At 39.7% G+C, this 23,264-nt stretch overlaps 2 protein-coding genes across 2 annotated transcripts in view; one reads left to right on the top strand and one right to left on the bottom strand.

Annotated features, from left to right (window-relative positions):
• Positions 1-22,700, bottom strand: part of LOC134658992 (uncharacterized) — a 31,517-nt gene extending 8,817 nt beyond the window's left edge. The window contains exons 1-5 of the mRNA XM_063514602.1: positions 22,581-22,700; positions 7,707-7,894; positions 6,824-6,982; positions 6,362-6,493; positions 5,612-5,725 (exon numbers count right to left, since the gene is read on the bottom strand). Coding sequence (XP_063370672.1) covers positions 5,612-5,725; positions 6,362-6,493; positions 6,824-6,982; positions 7,707-7,894; positions 22,581-22,607 — 620 coding nt within the window. The 5' untranslated portion in view covers positions 22,608-22,700. The remainder of the gene's footprint in view (positions 1-5,611; positions 5,726-6,361; positions 6,494-6,823; positions 6,983-7,706; positions 7,895-22,580) is intronic.
• Positions 1,188-4,304, top strand: LOC134658981 (nicotinamide riboside kinase 1). Its single transcript, XM_063514591.1, has 5 exons — positions 1,188-1,206; positions 1,881-1,975; positions 2,291-2,851; positions 3,224-3,350; positions 4,148-4,304. The coding sequence occupies exons 3-5, from the start codon at positions 2,469-2,471 to the stop codon at positions 4,247-4,249; spliced, it is 612 nt and encodes a 203-aa protein (XP_063370661.1). The 5' UTR covers positions 1,188-1,206; positions 1,881-1,975; positions 2,291-2,468; the 3' UTR covers positions 4,250-4,304.
• Positions 22,701-23,264: the final 564 nt, after the last annotated feature.

Below are 23,264 nucleotides of genomic sequence, written 5' to 3'. Positions count from 1 at the left end.
AGCGTAAAATATAGTATTTTTAGTGCAATGTTCTATTAAATACAGACTTGCAAAAGCCAGTATAAAAAAAAACCACTATAAGTTAATTCTAATTTCTGGTACAATTCCATTTCATAATATTGTGAATCATGTCACAAGTATAGCTGTTCAAATCATGTTCACTTTAATATTTTAATGACTTTTAAATTGATAGTTTCATATCAAAATATACTTCTTAGTTATCCAAAAAATCAAATGTTGTCAATTGTTGCCATGTTTATGTAAATACTCTTTAAAACCTAATTTTAAGGCATTTAAATTCGTGTTTCTGTAGTAGCTAATACAAGCCCTTTTCATAAAAGTTAAAAAATTCCTTCTAACAAACCATGCTACTATTTTCCCCTGGCTGACAGGACACAGGACTGAATAACAACAAGAAATGTTGATCAATCTAACATTTTTAGATTGACTGGAAAGAAAATGTGTGATAAGTCTTATCCTTATTATCGCATCTATCTAAAGCTATGTAAGCTTTATTGTCTTGTGTAATTCATAGGTATTTAGGTATAATATATTATTCAAGGTAGAATAAATTATTGCTTGAAGTTCACAGTAAGATATAATGTGCTCCACTTTACAGCTTCAATCTAGTTCTTAATATTTTTTTTCATGATAGAAATGACATTGAAAATTTATTTATTTATCATATACAGGTATGCACAGATTACCCAGTGACTTGTGGAAAAATATATATATTATAATAGATAATACGAATTTGATATTCTGTGCATGTGCTGAGAGATTAGTTAGATTACACAACCATTGTTTAGAAGAGGCATGCGAGAAACAAAGACACAGACATTGAACAGTAACCTATTTATGAACGCTTTAAATTCTTATATCAATTACTATAAATATTAACCATGATAAAATAAATATTAATAATGATATTCCATCACAAAACGCTAATAGAGGCAGACCTATAAAGTACCTTACCAGAATAACCCCCATATATGAATATTGTCATAAGCATTTGAGTTGTTGTTGTATATGTATTGCAGATAGTGCAGCGAGCTGTAGGAGGCAAGCCGCTAGTCGACAAGCCAGTCAAGAAGAAGGAGGAGAACAAGTCGATCCTGTTCGCCGACGAGGACGCGAGCTAGGCCGCAAGTGGGGACGCGCGCCAGGCCGCGCACCGCGCCCTGCATGGCGCATGGGCGACCTGAGGTACGATATTAGGTATTACTTGAACAACTTACACTTAGGGCCAGTCGTCCAACCACAATTAGTGGACTGATAAACGACACTCAGTTGTGAACTATGAAATTTCCCATACAGTTGACGTCAAAGATATATGTTTACACTTTGGCACCTTACTCCTTTTTTTTTTCTGACTTTTACTCTCTGCGCAATTTTGCATAGGGTGAATTTGCCAATGTCAGTGTTGACTTTCACACGTGAGGAGAATGTTTACTCCTTTGTAATAAGGCGAAAAATGTAAACATATCTTTGACGTCGCCTGTACAATAAAAATTAGCGAATGCTTTAACAGTGACAAATTTGATTGAATGGGAAGTTCCATAGATCACTGCTACGTAACATGATCAGCCCGCTTAGTGTGATACGTGCAACTAAATGGCTTACATTTGAAGATGAATTAAAATTTGGAACATCAACATTAATATTGACACGTTTTAGTAAATTGTGGTTAATTTTTTATACTCGTACTATAAATGACAGTTGCAATTAGAACAACATACCAATTACAAATACCTGATTTAGTCACTGGCACAGCAACCTTGTCAGTAGGAAAAGGCGGCAAATTTAAAAAATGTAGGCGCGAAAACTAGGGTCTGTTTCAGTAAGTTTATGTAAACTGATGATCGTATTGTGTTCGACAGTGACGCGGCGCTGGGCCGGAGCGTGCTGACCACAGTCGGGGCGTTGTTTCTGCTGTTCTTACTCTGGGTCAACAGTTACTCCTTTATTGACGAAGGTCAGTATTTACTTTTTTCATCGAAATCCATTCTCATACGTAAGCACTCATTTATATAATTTGAAAAGCGTTAAATTAATTTTACGGTTTAACTTACGTGTTATCGATAAGCTTTGCTATTAAGAAATATTAATAAATGTCTTTAGTTTAATTTAGTTACCTTAGTTCACTTAAAAACTCGTAAGTCAGTTGAGGGCGGTTAAAAGATTAAGGACGGACAAAACAGTAAAAAAATAAAAATCATAATTGTAATAGTGCGTTGCGAATAGTGTTATTTTGTATGTATTATTAAAAAAATATATTAATATTTTTCAGAACTAGTTATTCACGCGTGGCTGCCGGATCCACAGTGGGCGCTTTTATTTTGCGCTGTCTGGGGGCTCTTTTTCGTCGGCGGGCTCATGGCCTACACTCTCTACCACCTGCGACCCTACCTCTAATCGTCAAACACCTACAACTCACACAAATATGCACTAAATTGAAACATATAACCATGGAGGTTGTAAACAGAGATCAATGGATCGTGATCGGGATTTCGGGCGTCACCTGCGGTGGAAAAACTACGCTCGCCAACAAGCTCGCTCAAACTCTGACGCCGGTGTATCTGTTCAACCAGGACAATTATTTCTATCCGGATGACAGTCCACACCATGTGCGCGTCGAGGGCATGGCGCACAACAACTACGACATACTGTCGTCGCTGGATATGGAGAGTATGTGCGCGGACATGTTGGCGACGATGCGCGGCGAAGACATGGCGCAGTACAGCTCGAGCGAGCGCGGCGCGCGGCTCGCGGCCGAAGGGAAGAAGTTCCTTATCGCCGAGGGGTTCACCGTGCTCAATTATAAGCCGATACTGGATCTATGCGATCTGAAGTAAGTTTTACGTTGTTAGTTTAATAATCTTCTATGCTTATGGTTAGGTCATTTCCGATTGAGGTTGAAAATGCAAAGCTTTACGCAGATTAATGTGAAACAGTTCGAGTGGAATTTCAGAGTTAACAGATAGCAGTAAAGATATACTAATACATACAGACAACTTGTCAAACAAACACTTTAATATAACAAGACATCCGCGCCATGCCACAAAAATTTCGTCATATAAAGCTGCAGTACCAAGACCCTGACTATCGGGTCGTCCGGCCTGGGAATTATATCATAAAATACCCAATAGTCGGGTTTTCGGCACTGAATGTGTTAAATCAAGTTCCAAATGTGTAAAATAAAGCTTGGGTCTATTGTTAACAGGTACTACTTCGTGCTTGAGTTCGGAGAGTGTTTCGCGCGGCGCTCGCTGCGGCTGTATGACCCGCCCGACATCCCCGGCTACTTCGAGCGCTGCGTGTGGCCCGAGCACTTGAAGTACCGTGCCGAGGTAAGTACCGTGTTGAGTAATACGGAGCCGCGGAAATAATCGTGCCACCTAGTTTATAAGAAGGCGTTGTTGTACCGCGCCGTGTTTCGTGGTAACTGAATTGTCAAACGTCTACTTTTGACGGTAACAGTTACCTTATGTAACTCTGTTAATGAAACCCCGTTACCGTTGCACAGTTCATTGAAAATAAGGGTTGGCAAAACTACGTAGGTACCCTAAATTCGCGTTTAGTACATAACTTCGCCTTAACTAGCATTAAATCATAATTTCCCTACTCATATATAGTATAAAGGGCAACAACATAAGGGCAAGTGATTCAAAATTTAGAATTTGAAACAAGTTTTAGTACTTATAATTTTCACAAATAAAAAAATATATATAAGTAAGGAGAAGTTGAAGACGGGTGGCGAAGTTGGGTTATTTTTAATGATTTTTATTTTAAAGCTATTTTTATACAGCTCTATTTATTGTTAATTCAATGGATTTAAATTTCTTGATAAAATTGATATTTTAATATTTCACTTGGGCGAAGTTGGGCGCCAACGGTGAAGTTAGGGTTCCCTACGGACCCTACGGTAGATGTAGTTTTGCGTCGCCTGCGTCTCAGCATACGCTTAGTCTTATCTTTTACATTAGTTTCTAAATGCATATCAGCCTTTACGCTCCACGGATTAGATAATGAATAGCCTAGATGCTTCAATCAGGTTCCCTCGAGATAAGTACACTAAAGTTCGATTTTGCACGCGGCGTTAATTCGAACGCAAACTTTTGGCTTAGTCTATTTCTTGTTTGCACAGATCGAGCGCAACTCTTCGATACACCTGTTGGACGGCAAGGTGCCGGACCCGATACGGATCGTGCTAGAGGACCTGAAACGGTTCGGCGTGTACGCCTCCTAGCACGACCTCGCGACCACGTTTTACTATCTCACCGTATTGTTATATGGAGACATTTTATGTAGGTAAGTTGTACACTACATTTTTTAAATTTAGATTTTTTACGTTGTTTGTACTCAGAATCAGGGGCTTTTACAATACTTATTGGGGAAAAAAAGTTTCCCAATATTTATATTTCCATTCAGTTACGTTTTTTTATAGACTGTTTGGCGGTAACGAAATGTAAGGAACGAAAAATTTATGGATATTTTGGGACACTTTTTTCTCTTATTAGGATCGAAAGTGTTGTTGATCGTGGGTAGAGATAACATAACATTTCTAAATAATAAAAGGTACTTATATAATGCGCGTCCGGGAAAGGACGGTGCTAAACTCTAATACCAACTATATTTAGTTGTGTGGAAAATATATCGCGATAAATTAAGTGTGAGCATGTGTGAGACAGTTGAATCTGCCGATGCCGGAGGGGTCAATGTTAGGTATTTATGTCTTTGTTTAATCAAGATGTTTTCTGCTCTGCAGTTTTATATAATATTATTATACAAATAAGAATATTTTAATGTTTCCATCAATTGAATAGGTGATATCTTCTGAGATGAATAATTAAAATCTAAAATAAAGAAAAGTAGTATCGGCCCGTATTATATATACTTAGTAAAATATTACATAAACACATAAACTTAACTTCAGTGCCTTTGCAATGTTTCGTAAATAATTATAGATAGGTAGTGTTTAGTTTAGAGCCAATTAAGATTTTAATTATTTTATTCCGCATTGTTCATGCATGGTAGAGATTGTATGCTATGTTGCTGGATATTAATAATGCTGCCGTATAACTTTACAATATGTTATGAACATGTACTTTGTGGGTCTTAGATGTTTAAGCTTTATCGAAATGTTAGTATAATATGCCCGATTAAATTGAATGAACTAAAATAAAGTATTTTCTAAACAAGTGTGTTTTATTGGTAAAATGACACTCGTATCAATACCTAAGTAAATCCTCTAGAATTGACAGGTGACGCGGTTATTACTACTAATATTTTTGTAACTAATCCGCTTGCCTACAAAATCCTTGCATAAAAAAATGCACTGCCGTAAACGCAAGTATTGATTTACATAGATTTTCGCTGTCCCTTTGGTTTCGGAACGCATGAAGGAAGTTTTTTTCCCCTAAAATGTCTTGCTGTTCTGTCAGAAATCATTTGCGCCGCAGGTAGGTACCTATCTATTTGCTGTCGTTTGTGCGGTAGTCACCAGCCGTTACGCTTATTACGTAGGCAATAGTTATTGAAAATGATCAAGCAATTGAGTGGTAAAGGAGTATCTTAACCACTGTTATGTATAGAGTGTATGTATGCTCACACGCCGCCGCCGTCGCAGAACTTGCGGCTCTCGCGCGCGTCCTCGCGGTGCTCGGCCGGCAGCTCGCTCGACGGCACCTCCTCCGGGATCGACCGCTTCACGCGATCTTCCAGGCTGCAACGACACCACATGGTTAGTGTAAGGCCTGAGTGGACGCTCGAGTTGGGCGTGCAGCGGGGCGGGACGTGCGGCGTGCATGTTAAACAAATGCAAACGTATAGGAGCGGCCTTAGTGCACGCTGCTCAAAATACTCCTGACCCCGACGCCACGCTGCACGCCCCGCCGAACGCTCCGCTTCGAGCGTCTACTCAGGCCGTACACTTACAAGCTATATGATAAAATTCAGATTTTGTCTTACTCTATGGATTTTCATTATTATGAAGTTAAGAAAAAAGAGACTAGGCACGTAGTCAGGCCGTAACTAACCAAGTAGCGATAAGTACAGTCGCCATCAGATATATCGGAGCGGCCGAGATGCTCAAAAATATCTGAACACGCACTCTAGCGCCTTGACAATAGAGGCGTGTTCAGATATTTATGTACATTATGACAAATGCCACTGCTGCGTACAGGGCTCTAAGAGGGATTTGACTGGACTGATGCACATTACGGCCGCAGTAGCTATAGGTATGTTTGAGACTCTGGGTGGGGTTTTTTGGGGATTGTGAAACGCAAAGCCAAAACTTCGGGGACTGGGGGCAATCAGTTTCGTCCGGAGCGGAAGTTTGGTCGGTAGAAGGAGTAGCTACCTGTTGGTCTCGTAGTGCGCGGGCGCCGGCCCGGGGTGCGGCACGTGCGCTACCCGCGGCAGAGTGTCATCGGCGCGCAGAACGGGTAGCGTGCGCGACAGGAATCGAAGTGTTTGGTTCCGCAGCAACTCACTGGAAAAAAGTGATTATTATTAACTTTTGCCTTTTGACAATGTGCCTGTAAAAAGTGTTTTATCGTATCGTGACGTTACGGCGGACGACACGATGCAAACTTATACTTTTATTACAAATCCGCAGCTAATGGTTCCATTAGTTGTAATGTAAGCAAGATCTCTGAATAAACGTTTAAGAATTTTGTATAGTACCTAAATAGTTCCCCACTAGAATCCTGCCCTATGACGGCACGGTTGAGATCGCCCAAAAACCTGTGCGCAAACATGTGGTATATCATCTTACTCATGAGTACATTCGGCCGGTATTTGTATCTAGATGTTTACTCACAACGGGTAGGGTTCTCCATTGGGATTCTGTCCCATAGGGTTGCGCGGGATGATGCCGCGGTTGAGGTCGCCGCAGAGGTTGTGCGCGGACACGTGGGGCTTGGTCTCGCTCACCTCGGGGCACTCGGATGACACCTGCCGGTATGGCGGTGGGCGCACCCTGCAATAAGATCATAACGGAATAATTAAATAGAGTTCGTCCACACTAGTCGCCCGACCAGTTTTAAGTGAAGTATGGCGCGGCCAACTATGAAAAGGCATTCTCTGCCAAGAGTGCCAAGATTTCACTGTTAGAAAATTAATTACCAAGTAATCCCAATCCCACCTTAACAATTGTGTAAAAAACAGTTAATAAATTGTTTGTGTAGGTACTTATGAAAATGTAAACTAAGCGGAAAGCTTCTATAACGCGACCGATATATGGGCGTTTTTTTTTGTTGTCCCCTACACTTTTTTTTCAAATTTGGGATTTTTTATGTTATTTCTACTCAGAATCACGAGCTCTTTCTATCCTAATAGGAGAAAAAAAAAGTCACAAAATTTCCATACATTTTTCGATCTTTCCATTCCGCGACCGCCATACAAAGTCTATGAAAAATGGTGACGTAATGGAAATAAAAACCTTAGGACACTTTTTTTTCTCCTATTAGGATAGAAAGAGCTCGTGATTCTGAGTAGAAATAACATAAAAAATCCCAAATTTGAAAAAAAAAAGTGTAGGGGACAACAAAAAAAAAAAAAACGCCCAAGTATACCTATGGTGTGGTATGGTATTCTCCAGTTTGGTCTTATGATAGCGACGCATCAACATCATCCGTACAAAGGCTTGTCTAACTCATGTCTGACTTATTACTATAAAAGCTGAAGTTGTTAAAATACAATACCTGGGTGGCGTGGCGTTGGGCGACTCGACGAACGCGTAGTATCCCTCAGGGGGCTCGTCCACCGCCTCATCGGCTCGGGACTCGGCCGCAGGGGCTGGCGTGGCCGGCTCGGCTGCGGGCGGCGGGTCGGATGTCACCGGTGCCGCTGTTGGTTCGGGCAGCACCACTTGTGTAAGAGCCAGCAGCGTCTGAAGAAATCAAATACACTGTATTTTAGCAAAATACACTGTATGTTATGCGTGTTTGGGATTGCTGTCTATTAGTAGGGTTGTTCTATGTTCTATGTATTTGATTTATCTACTTACTACAGTTATATCTTGTCTATTGACGCCACTCTGTCGACATTGCGTGGGTTCAACATTTCCATACTATTGCGGTTTAGTACCTAGCTTCGTACCTAATAGGCTGCATTTAGCCCTACCGCCCTGCAAACTAGTTCCCGACCAACTAGGTCACTGGTACAAACCAGCACAACTTGATCACAATCGTAACTCGGCACTTGCATTGGGTACCTATCAATTTCTTGGGCTAGGTAGTAAAATGTAAAGGAAAATGAGTTTGCTGGCATTTCCAGAGTCTGTATTTAACGTCAGACTTAATAAACGGTTAACTCCGATTTAGTTGGCTAAATAACGCTGGAACGCACAAATGGCCTCTTATAGAAAAAACCGGCCAAGTGCGAGTCGGACTCGCGCACGGAGGGTTCCGCACCATCAACAAAAAATAGAGCAAAACAAGCAAAAAAACGGTCACCCATCCAAGTACTGACCCCGCCCGACGTTGCTTAACTTCGGTCAAAAATCACGTTTGTTGTATGGGAGCCCAATTCAATCTTTATTTTATTCTGTTTTTAGTATTTGTTGTTATAGCGACAACAGAAATACATCATCTGTGAAAATTTCAACTGTCTAGCTATCACGGTTCGTGAGATACAGCCTGGTGACAGACGGACGAACGGACGGACGGACAGCGGAGTTAAGACTCCGTCCGTTACTAAGGTAATAGGGTCCCGTTTTTACCCTTTGGGTACGGAACCCTAAAAACGACTAAAAGGTTGCATCGAGCCTGCACTGTGCCAAGCGTTTGCCTAGTTGCTGCCATGCAATTCAAGCTGACCACAATACTTAAAGGTTAATAACAGCCTTATATAAAGCTTGATTGATTACTGACATTATGCCTCTCATGTGATTTTATCGGGTCAGTACCTACGTCGTCCGACCTACGCTTGGACACAGCTCGGACAAATGTAGGTACATATATCTAGATTACCTAAACCTAGCGCTAGTACCTTACGGCGGACACTCGCGTGGATATTAGATAAATCTTTATTTAATGTACCTACTAGGCATACACACCTACGACTCACCATTTTTTTACTTCCATAATTATCTATTGTCAGTAACAGCTTTAGGTGGCATTAGCCTCTTTTGCTGATGGATGGATAGGTACCTATTCATTCATCATAATCATTTGTTTAGCAATGCGGAGCTGCGTGCTCAATTGTAATTGCAAAATAATTGTAGAGGACAACTTTTTATTGACTCTTAACTTTTAGAAAATAAGTTTTTGACAAAACATTCATTTTTGGCACCAGCTTTTACTTATCGCTGAGTGAACTTTTCTTTCCACAGTCAACCTACTCATCGAGACAATTCTAAAAACCCCAAACACAATTAGGTTTCGTTATTTTATTACAGAGTTCCTATGGCCACCTCCTGACCTCCTGTCTCCATCATCAGATCAGCTTGATAGTACCATAATATTGCATTGTCAGCGGACATGCATATGTTTGTAAATTTACAGTAAAACATCACTTTCCGTGCGTATGTCAAAAGTTTAAAGTGCCATATGTACTGTACTGTAAAACGCTGTACGACACACATGCGAATAGGTGTTTTAATTTATCGCCACTGGTTTCGAATTTCCCCACTTGTATCGTAAATAATCTTCATGGGAAACCGTACAGGTAATACATTGTAAGTTAATAGTTACATAGGTAACATACAATGCAAGTTAAATAAAAGCTTGTAGGTATACCTATAATCACTGGATTTTTAAATGTATTTTTTTTCGCTTAAATAGGTAATTTCGTAGTAGGCGCCTAATTTGTAAATGTCTTTGTGCCCTCAATATACACAGGTACATTACAACTATCACAAGCTACATCTAGATTATACAGGGTGCTTCCTGTAACAGGAGCAATAAATTAAACTAAAGGCTTTACTCCTCAAACTGACCAACATTTGTTCAGCAACTTTTAAAAATTATGAATCCTTTAGACTTCCTCTTTTTCATACAAAATAAATATTGCCTTCAATGTACGCTGACATCAGTGTGTTTGACGTTGCTTGTCACGCTTTAAACATAACAAAATTTGCAATACATTGCGTCTTAGAATAAACTTTAAAGTGTAATAAAAATCAAAACTTGAGTTATTTTCAAAAGTTGCTGAACAAATGTTGGTCAGTTTGAGGAGTACAGCCTACAGTTTAATTTATTGCTCCTGTTACAGGAAGCACCCTGTATATACTGGCCAGTCGTACTACGACTAAGTAGTCTATAAATCTGTTGAATGCATGTGAAATCAGAGTTATGATTTAATTACGTTAACTAATGGTTTAAGATGGAAATATTATGTTAAATATAACTTTCTACCAATCTATCGCGAGAATATTTCAGAGCAAAGCATGTTGTGCCACAGTTAATTAAGGGCTTTAAACTCTAAATATTCGATCAAAAGTTTTACTTTAAATATATATTTATAATAACCTTACTGAAGCACCATATAATGATGATAACCCTACAATTTCCTCTTCACACAAAACCAACAATGTACGAAAGACCGCCGTGGATAACGTGGTTATTATCCGTGCACGTGATGTACTTTGGACAAGTTGCCCAAATTGCTGTCTCGGTTTTGTAGCGACCTATTTGAGACCGGAGAAAGCAGTAGCCATAAAAAGGTATCGAGGTTTATTTGAGTTTTACTCACTTTATGTAAAAAGGAAATATCAACTTATCTTTCTGCGGTTTATTACGGTTTAACATCACCATTTCTTCATGACTTCATCGAATCTGTAAGCTAAATCGAGTAGATTAGCTAAATAGAAACCATGCAGTCACAAACACGGCTTAGACTAAGTAGACGTGGAATAAGTAATAAAACAAACGTCTACGTCTGTGCCAATATGTTCCACGCCCACTCCAGGAGAATGAAGGACGACGGCTTCAGCATACCTTAAATCAATGGAATTCGAAGCGCTGCCGCCCCTGAGCTCCATCATTTGCGGAAATGGTTTAGCAAGCTCGAGCAGACGCAATAAGGGAGCAATTACGCAAAAGATCCCAATAGGCCCCCCCCGCTTCTAGAAGTTAAAATATCCGTGGACGAGGAAATTCCGTTATAATCGAAAGCACAAAATGGAAACGCATATAAGTATGTACAATCATTTTATGAGTATGGTAGAGGAAACACGAGACAATTGAGGTACCTATTACGTCGAGCGAAGCATTCGAAGCTGAGCGAGAGTGCATTTCGTATCATCAAATGGCCGGCAATTCACTTTTCTTTTTTAGAAAATTGAATAGATAGACGGCGGTTAGTGGATACACAATAAAGCAATTGCGGCCGGTCATGCAATGTGCGGTACTATGTGCTAACTTTTACTACCTACCGGACAAAAAAGTTTTATATAATTTTATTTTTAAAGAAACAATTGAAATCTTACGTTTCACATTTACCTTAATACAAGAGGTCATTGTTTCGAACCTCGCCTTCTATTGAGTTTCTAGAACTTTTGTACAAAATATCATTTGATATTTATAGGTAACTTTTATTATAAATTGCTTTTCGGTGCAGGAAAAAATTGTGTAGAAACCGGGCTGAGGCCTCTAATATCTATCTAATACCTTTAAACGAGCAATTCTTGTTTATTTATTTATTTATATATATATATATATATATTTCGGGGATCTCGGAAACGGCTCTAACGATTTCGATGAAATTTGCTATACGGGGGTTTTCGGGGGCGAAAAATCGATCTAGCTAGGTCTTATCTCTGGGAAAACGCGCATTTTCGAGTTTTTATATGTTTTCCGAGCGAAGCTCGGTCACCCAGATATTGTATTGGTTAACAGCTCAAATGCAGTCGCTAAGCGGAGGCGGAGCCGCAGGCTCCATAAGAATGCATCCCGGAAAGCGCTAAGATTCGTACTTCATAAGGAACAATGCGCCCGATTCGCACGTCGCTCCGAAGTTTGAGCGAGACAACGCTATGCGCGTATTATAGCGACGTCCCGTCGCACGTCGTGGACGTCGTAACGACGTGCGTATCGGTGTGCCATGCCCCTAAGTGGCAGTGGGCGAGACACCATTGATTGATCGTAGAACTGATAGTCGCTGGGGTAGAAAGGTCGAGTGACAATCACGTACGAACCGAAAGACACGTCTATCGACAAGAAATCGTCAATTAACGCACGATTGGTCGTTGTGGAGATTTCTGCCTCAGCGAGCTCTTTATAAAATTTCTTAAACATGTAAGTTAAACGTTGGCAGCTCATACACTATGCATTACAGAACCCTGTAACACACGGTGACATATTCGCCTGTTTGGCAACCAGAGCGCGATATACGACTTCCCAAAATGTTTTATGTTATAGTGATGTTGACAGCGTCTCAACCATCTAAACATTCTAAACGGTTGCAGCTCAAACCTGTTACAGCACTCTGTCACACACACTGCACATGCGCCGTTATGTCAACCAGAGCACGACAGTTCGGCGTACGAGCGCCATGCGCGCGCGCCGCCCGAGCGAGCCCGGCGTGCGTTACCCTATTTATTTACAGTCGGATAGCCAGCACCCATTTCTTCGGGAAATATATTAAGCGTGCTCAGGAACGTAAAATATGATTGTAATTTTACGTGCTCACACACTTGTAACAGTAACGCGATTAGATATATCAAAGGTTGTTTCGTTAAGGTACATATATATAAATATTATACGAGTTCGTAACTAAAAGAGTTATCATCACCGCGGCTGCGACAACGAATCGTTTTATAAGATAACTATGTCCGTTTCCTCGTCGACTTACATCAGGCATAATATTAGCTTATGTAAACTTCTGTTCACATCCTCGCTTTTCCTAGTCGGCGGAAAGACGCAGCTCACTAATATGGAATGAAAATTGCGATTTAGCTAACGTAACGCTGGTCAACTTAAGTATGTTCTGCCTGATAGAAGAAATAAATTATGCATAATGATATTAAGATAATACACCTGTCGGCAGAGAGCAAAAATTAGCAGTAAAAGAACCACAACCTGTTCAGGTCATATCAAACTGGACCGCGCAGGCCTGAAATGCGAATGGCATCTTACACCCGGCATCCGGTAATAGACTGATAGCCTACAGCTTACTTAATATGTATCCACGGAATAAGGTGTGAAATTCAAAGTCTTTATGACAACGGCATACGGTTTATTTTGCCCGCTTTGTGAGAAAGGCTGTGCTGATGCGTGGGCGTATGACGTCACGCGAGTGTCCCGTTAGCGCTGACCTTCACCCAGTAACCGGCGGTCAGCGGCCGGCCGCGCAGCCTATTCACAAACAGAGATGCTCTTCTGTGAACGAATCCCGTCTGCAACCCTAATAATTTGATCCTAATTTGGTTATACAGGAGATTAATTTTGCATGGCCATGCACTTGAAGCGTGTCGGAGGTCGGTGCTTACCCGGGATTATTTCAAACTGAATGTCATGTCAGCTAATTTCTTACAGATGTGGTGAAAACACCACTAACTGTCGCTCGAGCGCTCCAACAAGAAAAGTCAAAATAATGCAAAATTGATGATATTCCTCGATGACATTCAGTACTTTAGGGTCATTATTAGAAACAATGAGTACTTGTTACGGTAAAAGCGTCTTCTTATCTTTAGGAATTACTTTTTAAATATTAGAAAAATAATTTATTAAATTAGTAATGATTTTTTTTCTGATGGTCGTTTCCGAAAAACCACGTCTAGTACTGAATTGTGAGCTCGTATTTGTAAATGTTGAGAAGTTTACTCTGGTAAAGCTGGCTATTTTGTATTACTAATACCCTGTACATTAGGAATTACTTTTGACATTTTTCCTAAATACCTTTGAGAAAGAGAAAATCGAAGAAAAACAAACTCAATTTTCTCTCCGAAACAAGTGTCAATTCCTACGAAATTCTACTTAATATCGAAGTCATTTTCATACTCAAGCAATCTACAGCGTTTGCTTATACTGATGGTATACATTAGTGTTTATGAAATTCTACTATAATTTTTTGGCAATTTTTTGAAAACGACTCTAATATTACCGATGACGCGCGGTCGTGAGCTCAGTGCCGCGGCAGAGCTTGTAGAGGTAGGACGTGTGTCGGTCGGCTCCGCACGTTTTCAACGGCGACGACGAGGTTTTTTATCATTGTGTGCGGCAGGCGCCGTGTAAAATGCTATACTGTGTGCGTGACAGTGCGTGTATACGGCGACTGAGAAACTTTGATCCTAGTACTGTGTATTTGGTTTTATAGTATAGTATGTAACTACCGGACAGCATTAAAGATATTTGAAATGATCTGATATTTTATAGGTACTAAATTAAAAAATGGCTGAATACAAATGCTTTTGATGACATGTCAGAATCAGAATATATAGGTCTGATGATGGAGCTGGGAGGTGGTCACCGGTACCAATCAACCATGCAACTAAACCACTTCGTGTTTCGGCTCGTTTGATTCGTCTCAACAAGATCTTTGACACAAGATAGTACTGAGGGTCTGATGATGGAGCTGGAAGGTGGTCACCGGTACCAGTCAACCACGCAACTAAACCACTTCGTGTTTGGGCTCGTTTGATTCCTCTCAACGAGATCTTTGACACAAGATAGAACTCAGGGTCTGATGATGGAGCTGGAAGGTGGTCAACGGTACCAGTCAACCATGCAACTAAACCACTTCGTGTTTCGGCTCGTTTGATTCGTCTCAACAAGATTTTGACACAAGATAGGACTCAGGGTCTGATGATGGAGCTGGAAGGTGGTCACCGGTACCAGTCAACCACGCAACTAAACCACTTCGTGTTTGGGCTCGTTTGATTCCTCTCAACGAGATCTTTGACACAAGATAGAACTCAGGGTCTGATGATGAAGCTGGAAGGTGGTCAACGGTGCCAGTCAACCATGCAACTAAACCACTTCGTGTTTCGGCTCGTTTGATTCGTCTCAACAAGATCTTTGACACAAGATAGTACTGAGGGTCTGATGATGGAGCTGGAAGGTTGGCACCGGTACCAGTCAACCACGCAACTAAACCACTTCGTGTTTGGGCTCGTTTTATTCCTCTCAACGAGATCTTTGACACAAGATAGAACTCAGGGTCTTACGATGAAGCTGGAACGTGGTCAACGGTACCAGTCAACCATGCACCTAAACCACTTCGTGTTTTGGCTCGTTTGATTCCTCTCAACGAGATCTTTGATATAAGATAGTACTGAGGGTCTGATGATGGAGCTGGAAGATGGTCACTGGTACCAGTCAATCATGCAACTAAACCACTTCGTGTTTGGGCTCGTTTGATTTGTCTCAACAAGATCTTTGACACAACATAGTACTCACAGGGTCTGATGTGCAGCTGGAAGGTTGTCATCCCAGACACGAAGTGGTTTAGTTGCATGGTTGACTGGTACCGGTGACCACCATTCAGCTCCATCATCAGACCCTGAGTATCACCTAGTGTCCAAGATCTTGTTGAGACGAATCAAACGAGCTTAACACGAAGTGGTTTAGTTGCATGGTTGACTGGTACCGGTGACCACCTTCCAGCTCCATCATCAGACCCTGAGTATCACCTAGTGTCAAAGATCTTGTTGAGACGAATCAAACGAGCTCAAACACGAAGTGGTTTAGTTGCATGGTTGACTGGTACCGGTGACCACCTTCCAGCTTCATCATCAGACCCTGAGTCCTATCTTGTGTCAAAGATCTTGTTGAAATGAATAAAACGAGCCCAAACACGAAGTGGTTTAGTTTCATAGTTTACTGGTACCGGTGACCACCTTCCAGCTCCATCATCAGACCCTGAATATCACCTAGTGTCCAAGATCTTGTTGAAACGAATCAAACGAGCTCAAACACGAAGTGGTTTAGTTGCATGGTTGACTGGTACCGGTGACCACCTTCCAGCTCCATCATCAGACCCTGAGTCATATCTTGTGTCAAAAATCTTGTTGAAATGAATCAAACGAGCCTAAACACGAAGTGGTTTAGTTGCATGGTTGAATGGTACCGGTGACCACCTTCCAGCTCCATCATCAGACCCTGAGTATCACCTAGTGCCAAAGATCTTGTTGAGACGAATCAAACGAGCTCAAACACGAAGTGGTTTAATTGCATAGTTGACTGGTACCAGTGGCCACCTTCCAGCTCCATTATCAGACCCTGAGTGTCACCTAGTGCCAAAGATCTTGTTGAGACGAATCAAACGAGCCTAATCATGTTACTACATGGTTGATTGGTATCCGTGACCACCTTCATCATCATCATCAGGCTTCATCATCAGATGCTTAGTATCAGCTCGTTTCTAAACTTAAGATACAAATTAAAGGTTTTATTATATAGCTAAAATAGTTTCACTATACAACCTATACCATATGCAATGACGAAAAATGAAAATAAGCGAGTACCTAAGTAAGTACGTATAATTTCTTTCTAGTAATAATGACCTACATAAGTATGTATATTTGCACTGGATTTAGTATTTTCGTACCAAATAACATTTTTAGGACTTTGATATTAAAGTACAGTTAGTGTTGTTATGATTGATTTCAATATGCTTCACGATCGGATCAAGAATGTTTAATCCATCATTGTAGTGCGACCGAGGGAAAATGCGGTGGAAGGGTTCGGCGACCTGAGATCGCGGGGCCTGCCGCAGCGCGTAAAATACCTAAACTCGCTCATCCCCGAAATGTAATAGCACTCTTAAGAGGATGCAATGGCCATAAACATGATACTCAAATCTATGACCAACGCAATAGAAGCACAAACACTTACGGTAAGTATTATGACCATCTTGTTATGGGGGCAATTAGCATACGTATGATAAATTGAACGTGCCAACTGCGACAGTTCAGTGACTTGAGTGAGACAATATGAAGGCCTCTACTACTCACCTCACCGAGAATTGCATGCGATTTGCTTTACACTGCGGTATTTGATAGATCTATTAAAAATTCGTTGCACCTACTTATTAGCCGGCAACTCTAAAATCGCTTGCAATAATCGGCGAGGGGTGTAGCGACCCTAAGAGGAGACAACTGATTTTTTTTGACTATATTACAATATTTACAATCTCGTATTAAAAAATAATTAATTATCGAGGAAAACATATAGGTACTCTTAAAACTGGGTGCGCCAACACGCCAATCGTTAATTTACGCTCCGTAACGAACGAAACGCAACTATCACTCGCTCTAATATGGAAGAGTGATAGAGAGACACAAAGCGTTTCGTTATCGTAGCGCAAACGATTGTCACATTGGCTAGGCACCCTGGAATAGAAAATGCAAATGGCAAGCACCCGGCAAGACGAACGATTATGCGCGCGGTTACCCTACATTCACCACAAATTTTGCTGACCTGTTGGGTGAAACTGGAACCAAGCTTGTTACAAACGTAATGACTTTTACAGTACATAGATAGGGTACTAGTGCGGTAATTCGTACTTTACGTGTCTATGTCGAAAATTAAATTTTAAAGGACCATGGGCCCGATTCGGATTTTGAACTAGATATCTATTAGACATCACCAAGATATGACAACGATATTTTTAAGAACTAGCTTGTCAAATTTGACATTTCCGCGATTCTGGAGACACTCTTGAACGATTTCCGCAATGTCTAAAATGTCTCGTTATGTATTTTTAGATCTCAAAACGATTTTGAAACGATCCTACTACGATAATTTAACGTAAAAGTGACATTGGTTGCCCGAATTGAGTTGCAAAAGATATCTAGTTGAAATCTAAACTACCAGGTATCTAGTACATATCTTATCGTTCTCTTCTCTAGAACGGATCTTGTTTTCTGAATACCGGGGCATATGTACTGTAAAACGTTGTACGATACATAATATATGTGCCAATAGGTAGGAAATTCGCAACTCGTGTCGATTTAGGGGCGCCGCTAGCAACGGTAAAAGTAACTTTGCGGTGTCCTCTCGTTAGCATACCGAAGTGCTCGCGGTGAAATCCAAGATTACGGAAATAAACGCAGGCTTTCGCTACATAATTTATTGTTTTGTTGGAAAACCGTTTATCAAAATATAATCGAAATCTTTAATTCCATTTACCCAGTTGTTGTCTATAAAAATAGGGACCACGAGGAAGAGGGACATTGACGGAAGAAAAAAAAAAATAACACTTTTGTTTGCTAAATAGGTACATTAGGTACTAATTACCTAAGACGGCTGTTTGTAGAAAAGATGAGATGATTCAAAATGCAAGGAACTCCGATATATGAACATGTATAAGGTGGCTTGTCTTAAAATTGAACTGTGTCAGACCTAATCAGCTTCCTAGCATATTCAAAGTATCGTTTTGTAAACGACACTATGTTAGAATGCTTCAAATGTAGAGTCTAACCACACCCATAATACCTTCCATACTAACGATATCAGGTTCCTAACTTCTTATTTGACTTTAGTTAGTAATTTTAATCATATTGCTGCGATATAATGCCCAGAGATGCGATTTATTTGAAATACTTCTATTTAAAATGCAAATACAAAATGCAAAATACCTATTTTGTATTTTGCATTTAAATGCCTTTTAGTAAAAACCATTTTGTATTTTATTTGAAATACTTTTCGAGACGTATTTTGCATTTTTAATATTCATTTCAAAATGCAAAATACTTTGTGATTAAGTTTAGCCAACATTACCAGTCAAACAAAATGAAATGAACGAATGACGCTTGTATTGCCGAATTTGACCGATAGAGGCGCCTGCTAGCGCCTGGCGCCAGCGCCAGGAGGCCGATTTTTGAAATTCGACCGCTCGATTTCGTGTATTTCGTTCAGTAATATCTCCACTACTAGGCATGTAAATTCTACTAATAGAATCAAAAACTAGTGGTCAATACCACTAAATTCACGATTTATATCGCTCGTATTTCAAAAATCAGCATCTCGCCGTTTTCCACCGATTTTCGAGTGACGAAATCGAGCGATCGAAATTCAAAAATCGGCCCCCTGGTATTGTTAAAAAGCGTAATAAATAAAAACTGATGTTTTTTTCACTTTTTAACAATACCAGTCCAGTTGTTATTAATAAAAGAAAAGTGTAATAATAATAAAATAAGAACTAGATGCACAATCAACCGAAATAAATGGCCACACAAGTCACAAAATGGAGCCATGGCTCTCTTTTCGTTAGTCTAGTTTTTTACATTATTTTAAGTGAGTATTATTTCCTTTATTTATTTCTCTTCTTAGGTTGGTTTTTTACAATATGTATATAAAATTAAAATATAAAAACACTTACAAAAATAATATAAAAAAATATTATAAAAAACCTAACCTAGGGTGCCGCCAGCAGCGGGGCAGGGCCCAAGCTGCCGGTGGTCAGGGCCGCAGAGAGAGGAACCGACGGACTATTATTAATACCATAACAGAATTTATTGATACGCGTACTGATAAATATGACCAAAATGTCATGCATAAGGTGCCTTGCCATGATATTAGACGTTTTTGTTCGGCTCGGCATTGTGTCTCTATTTCTCATGATAAATACCTAAAATAAATAAAAATATCTGAGATTTGCTCAAAAGGTATTTTATTTTGAAAAAGTATTTTGAAAATACCTATTTTGCATTTAGCATTTGAAATACAAAACGCAAAACTATTTGGTATTTTGCATTTGAAATAGTAAATCTGAAAAGTATTTTGCATTTTGTATTAAAATGCTTTTTTAAAACCATTTTGTACATCTCTGATAATGCCCCTCTACGCCCGTAACTTAAATTTAATGTATCGATTACTGGTAAGGGTAAGTATGCAAACTAAGACTATCCCGTTCGGTCATTTCCCCCCGCACTTCATGCCTGATCCAGTTATACTTGATTCACGGCCAAGAATGATTTCGTATATCCGGCTGTTCTAATACTCTACAGGTTTCTCAGCCGATGCTCTTGAAATTTTGTGAGCGGGGTCGATAATTAGGTACATAATTAGATAAGGTATTTTGATGTCGAGACCGTTTTCGTTTGTTTTTTTTTTTTTCAAAATGGCGGGTGGTTCGCGAGGCTATTACAGCACATGGAGCCACTACTTGCACTGCATTTGTTTGAATAGATTGGCGAAATCTAGACTAACCGTTTATTATTCGAGCCCTGAGTCACGACTCGCTGAATGCGTCATTGTCCAGCTAGTTTTAACTTTTGAGCACGACCTTAATCCCACACCGATTCTGTGCTAGAGAAACAATGAAATTGAGGCATTACTTACGGGAAAGTCTTACGGAACTGGCCTACATCCGATTATCGATTAGGTTTTAGCTTCAGACTGATAGCTAAACGAGCTAGAGTAATTAGATCGACGGATACCAATCATAATATGACGATAGTGAAAACCTGACACCGCAATGCCGGAGGGCATCTATTCGACTATTGAAACGTATAATACATATTACGTTACGGACTGAGCTCAACGTAATCATAATCTATAGGGGTTAATGAAGTTCTAGTTTGCTAAATTTGTCATCTTTTTGTTTGTTTTAAATTAAAGATTATTTATTAGCCTACGCCACCATAGGCCCTGAACCTCATCAAGCCTTATAAAATAAACTTTAGGTTCTCCTCATAAGCGATACGCTCCGAGGGCATATAAGGTAATTTTAATCTGCTTATCTTGATTAGGTGACCTGTTGATTTACAATTACATCAGTAATTGGGTCAAGGATCAGGATGGTGCGCGCGCGCCACTCATGGAATATGCATGGGCCCGGTAACGGACGGAACGGTACCGCGCGTGCGCGGGCTCGCATTCCACCGCGCCGACCTCCTTCGGAATTAGGAAAACAACCAGCTGTTTGTCACCGACCGGCTGCATTTGGTTGGATTTGTTTTTCTATGTGTCTTCAGAGGTTTGTCAGGTTCGAAAATTATTGGAAACAGTTTTTTTATTACCTACTCACTTAAAATGTCATTAATGTCATTATCTAACATAACGGCTAGAGTCTGTTCGGAAAGAGAAGAGTCATGAAATGTATTGGGCCCCATACATTCCACGACTCTTCTCTTTCCGCACAGACTCTACGCAACTTTACAGATACAACTGCCTCTTACAAATCGCCGCTATACTTACTCAACCTCGTATCTGCAACACTCATTTGATGACAAAAACACCCGTATTCCGAATGAAAGAAAAGCGACATTTCCATCAAATGATTGTTGCGGATATGAGGTTGAGCTGTATAGCGACGAAATGCCTTATGAGCAATTGAGCAGAGATCGGACAGATTGGCGTCATTGCTCGCAATAATGTGGACATGACTCCGAATTTGATTAAATAATTCATCAATTAATAATTTTATTAATTTTTTACCTGAGATTTAATTTTGTTTCCTAGTCAATAAATAGCACTTAAATATATTTTTGATATAAAAAAATGAGTACCTACAGAAAATTTGGAAAACGTACTGATTAATTTGTTTTAATAAATTTACATTATAAGGAATCTTTGTGTTATTTATTGATTAGGAATCAAAATTAAACCTCAGGTAAGAAAATAATTAAATGATTAATTATTTAATCAATTTTGGAGTCATGTCCACATTATTGCGAGCAATGACGCAAATTTGTCCGATCTCTGCTTATGAGCTTTTGAGGTATTTTTGTACGCAGTAGAAGTCATATTGATTGTCACTATGACAAGATACGAATGGTACGAAAATTAAATTCTATAATGAATTACTGTACAGTTAGCATCAAATAGATAGTGATAAGTAAAGTGGCCTAATATGTATATCGGACCATAGCCTTTTTAGGGTTTTTCTATAGGTATTAACAAACGTATACCTACGTAACGTTAGGATATGCATATTTGGGCCACTTTCGCCGTCACTGTGTATTAGACGGGTTTATCGTGGCTAAGTTTTAGTTTAGATAAGGAATTCGCTAAATGTCAAAATTATTAAGTGCCTACGTCGTGTCTATGTTATGTAATGTTTTGTCTTAGAATTCACTTTCATAACAACTTTAGTTAAGTATATTAAAAATAAAATGTACTGTATAAAATAAGCATTAAAAGTCCGCAATCGCTTGTCCCGCCTCCTCGGTCTGCCGCATTGCTTGCACGTTTCTCCGCGTCCGGCGCTCATTGCTGCCTTTTTGTCGCACTTTCTTCTTTTCCTCGTAAATTTACTAAATTGTGTAGAATACGCATGCCAGTATGCATACGCGGGATATAAAATAGGCACTTTACAACTATAATTATTATAAATTAAAATTACTAAAGTATGTAGTTCCTTTGTTTTGATATTTACCTACGTACCAAGTGCACGAAACGGTATAATGTAATGTACATACATATAGTCTTGCCTGTCTTTTTAGTCTACCAACTCCATTTTAACAATGAGTGGGCGAAGAGTAGAAAAGTAGGGTTACCTACCAATTTAAAACTTGAAAATGCCGGCCGGTTATTGACACAACTTCTTGCTGCAGTTAATAAACAATGGGTAAAAAATAAAAAAAAATTGCTATTAATGCCCAATGTGAAAATATGAACTTACTTTAGTAACCGTAAATGAATATATGAAATGAGAGACATTAATATGTAATATAAAAAAATACTTACCAAACAAATCAGATGATGTCGCGCCATATCTGCGTCCCACTTTGACGCAATCACAAAATTAGTCCAAAACACAGTTCACCTGACCATCGAGATTCAAATAAATCAAATAACAAAAAACAAGTGTAGGTAGTGATCAGATGGCGCGAAGTTGTTCAGACTTTTGTCAAGTCGAAGGTTGCGTTGCGTTCGGTCAGTGCGGACGGAAGAAAGGCACTGGTTGTAGCGGACCCGAGAGAAGGCCGGAGATAGTATATACTATAGAGTTGTGAAAGTCGAAGAAATATTATGTTTGTTTGGAGCGATGAACTGCGGCCAATAATTAACCGTCAGGGGTGCCCTACTTGGCAACCGCTTCTTCGTTGACAAATTTTGTATTGCACCCAGATCCCAATGAAATGCTTATGCAAACTAGTTTAACTAGTTGTCAACAGGTAAACATTTCCAGGTAAAACTACTCATTTATAGAACAATTTAGACACATGAGACTAAGATAAAAACTGTTTTCTTCCATTCAAATTCTTTCACGGATCCTTATTTGATTAGTGAGTTTTTGTGAAACAAACCGGAAGAATTAAAAACCGGCAAAGTGCGGGTCGGATCGGACGGTCAAAGGTAAGCTTTATTTTCAGATTTTGATTACAATTTTTTGCACGCCGGATTTAAAAGTTAGCGTTAGCGGTGGGG

Source organism: Cydia amplana, chromosome 2 (assembly GCF_948474715.1).
Source record: "Cydia amplana chromosome 2, ilCydAmpl1.1, whole genome shotgun sequence".
NCBI classification, from domain to species: domain Eukaryota; kingdom Metazoa; phylum Arthropoda; class Insecta; order Lepidoptera; family Tortricidae; genus Cydia; species Cydia amplana.
Note: the sequence above shows the minus strand (reverse complement) of the source record. Positions and strands in the feature narration are given on the sequence as shown.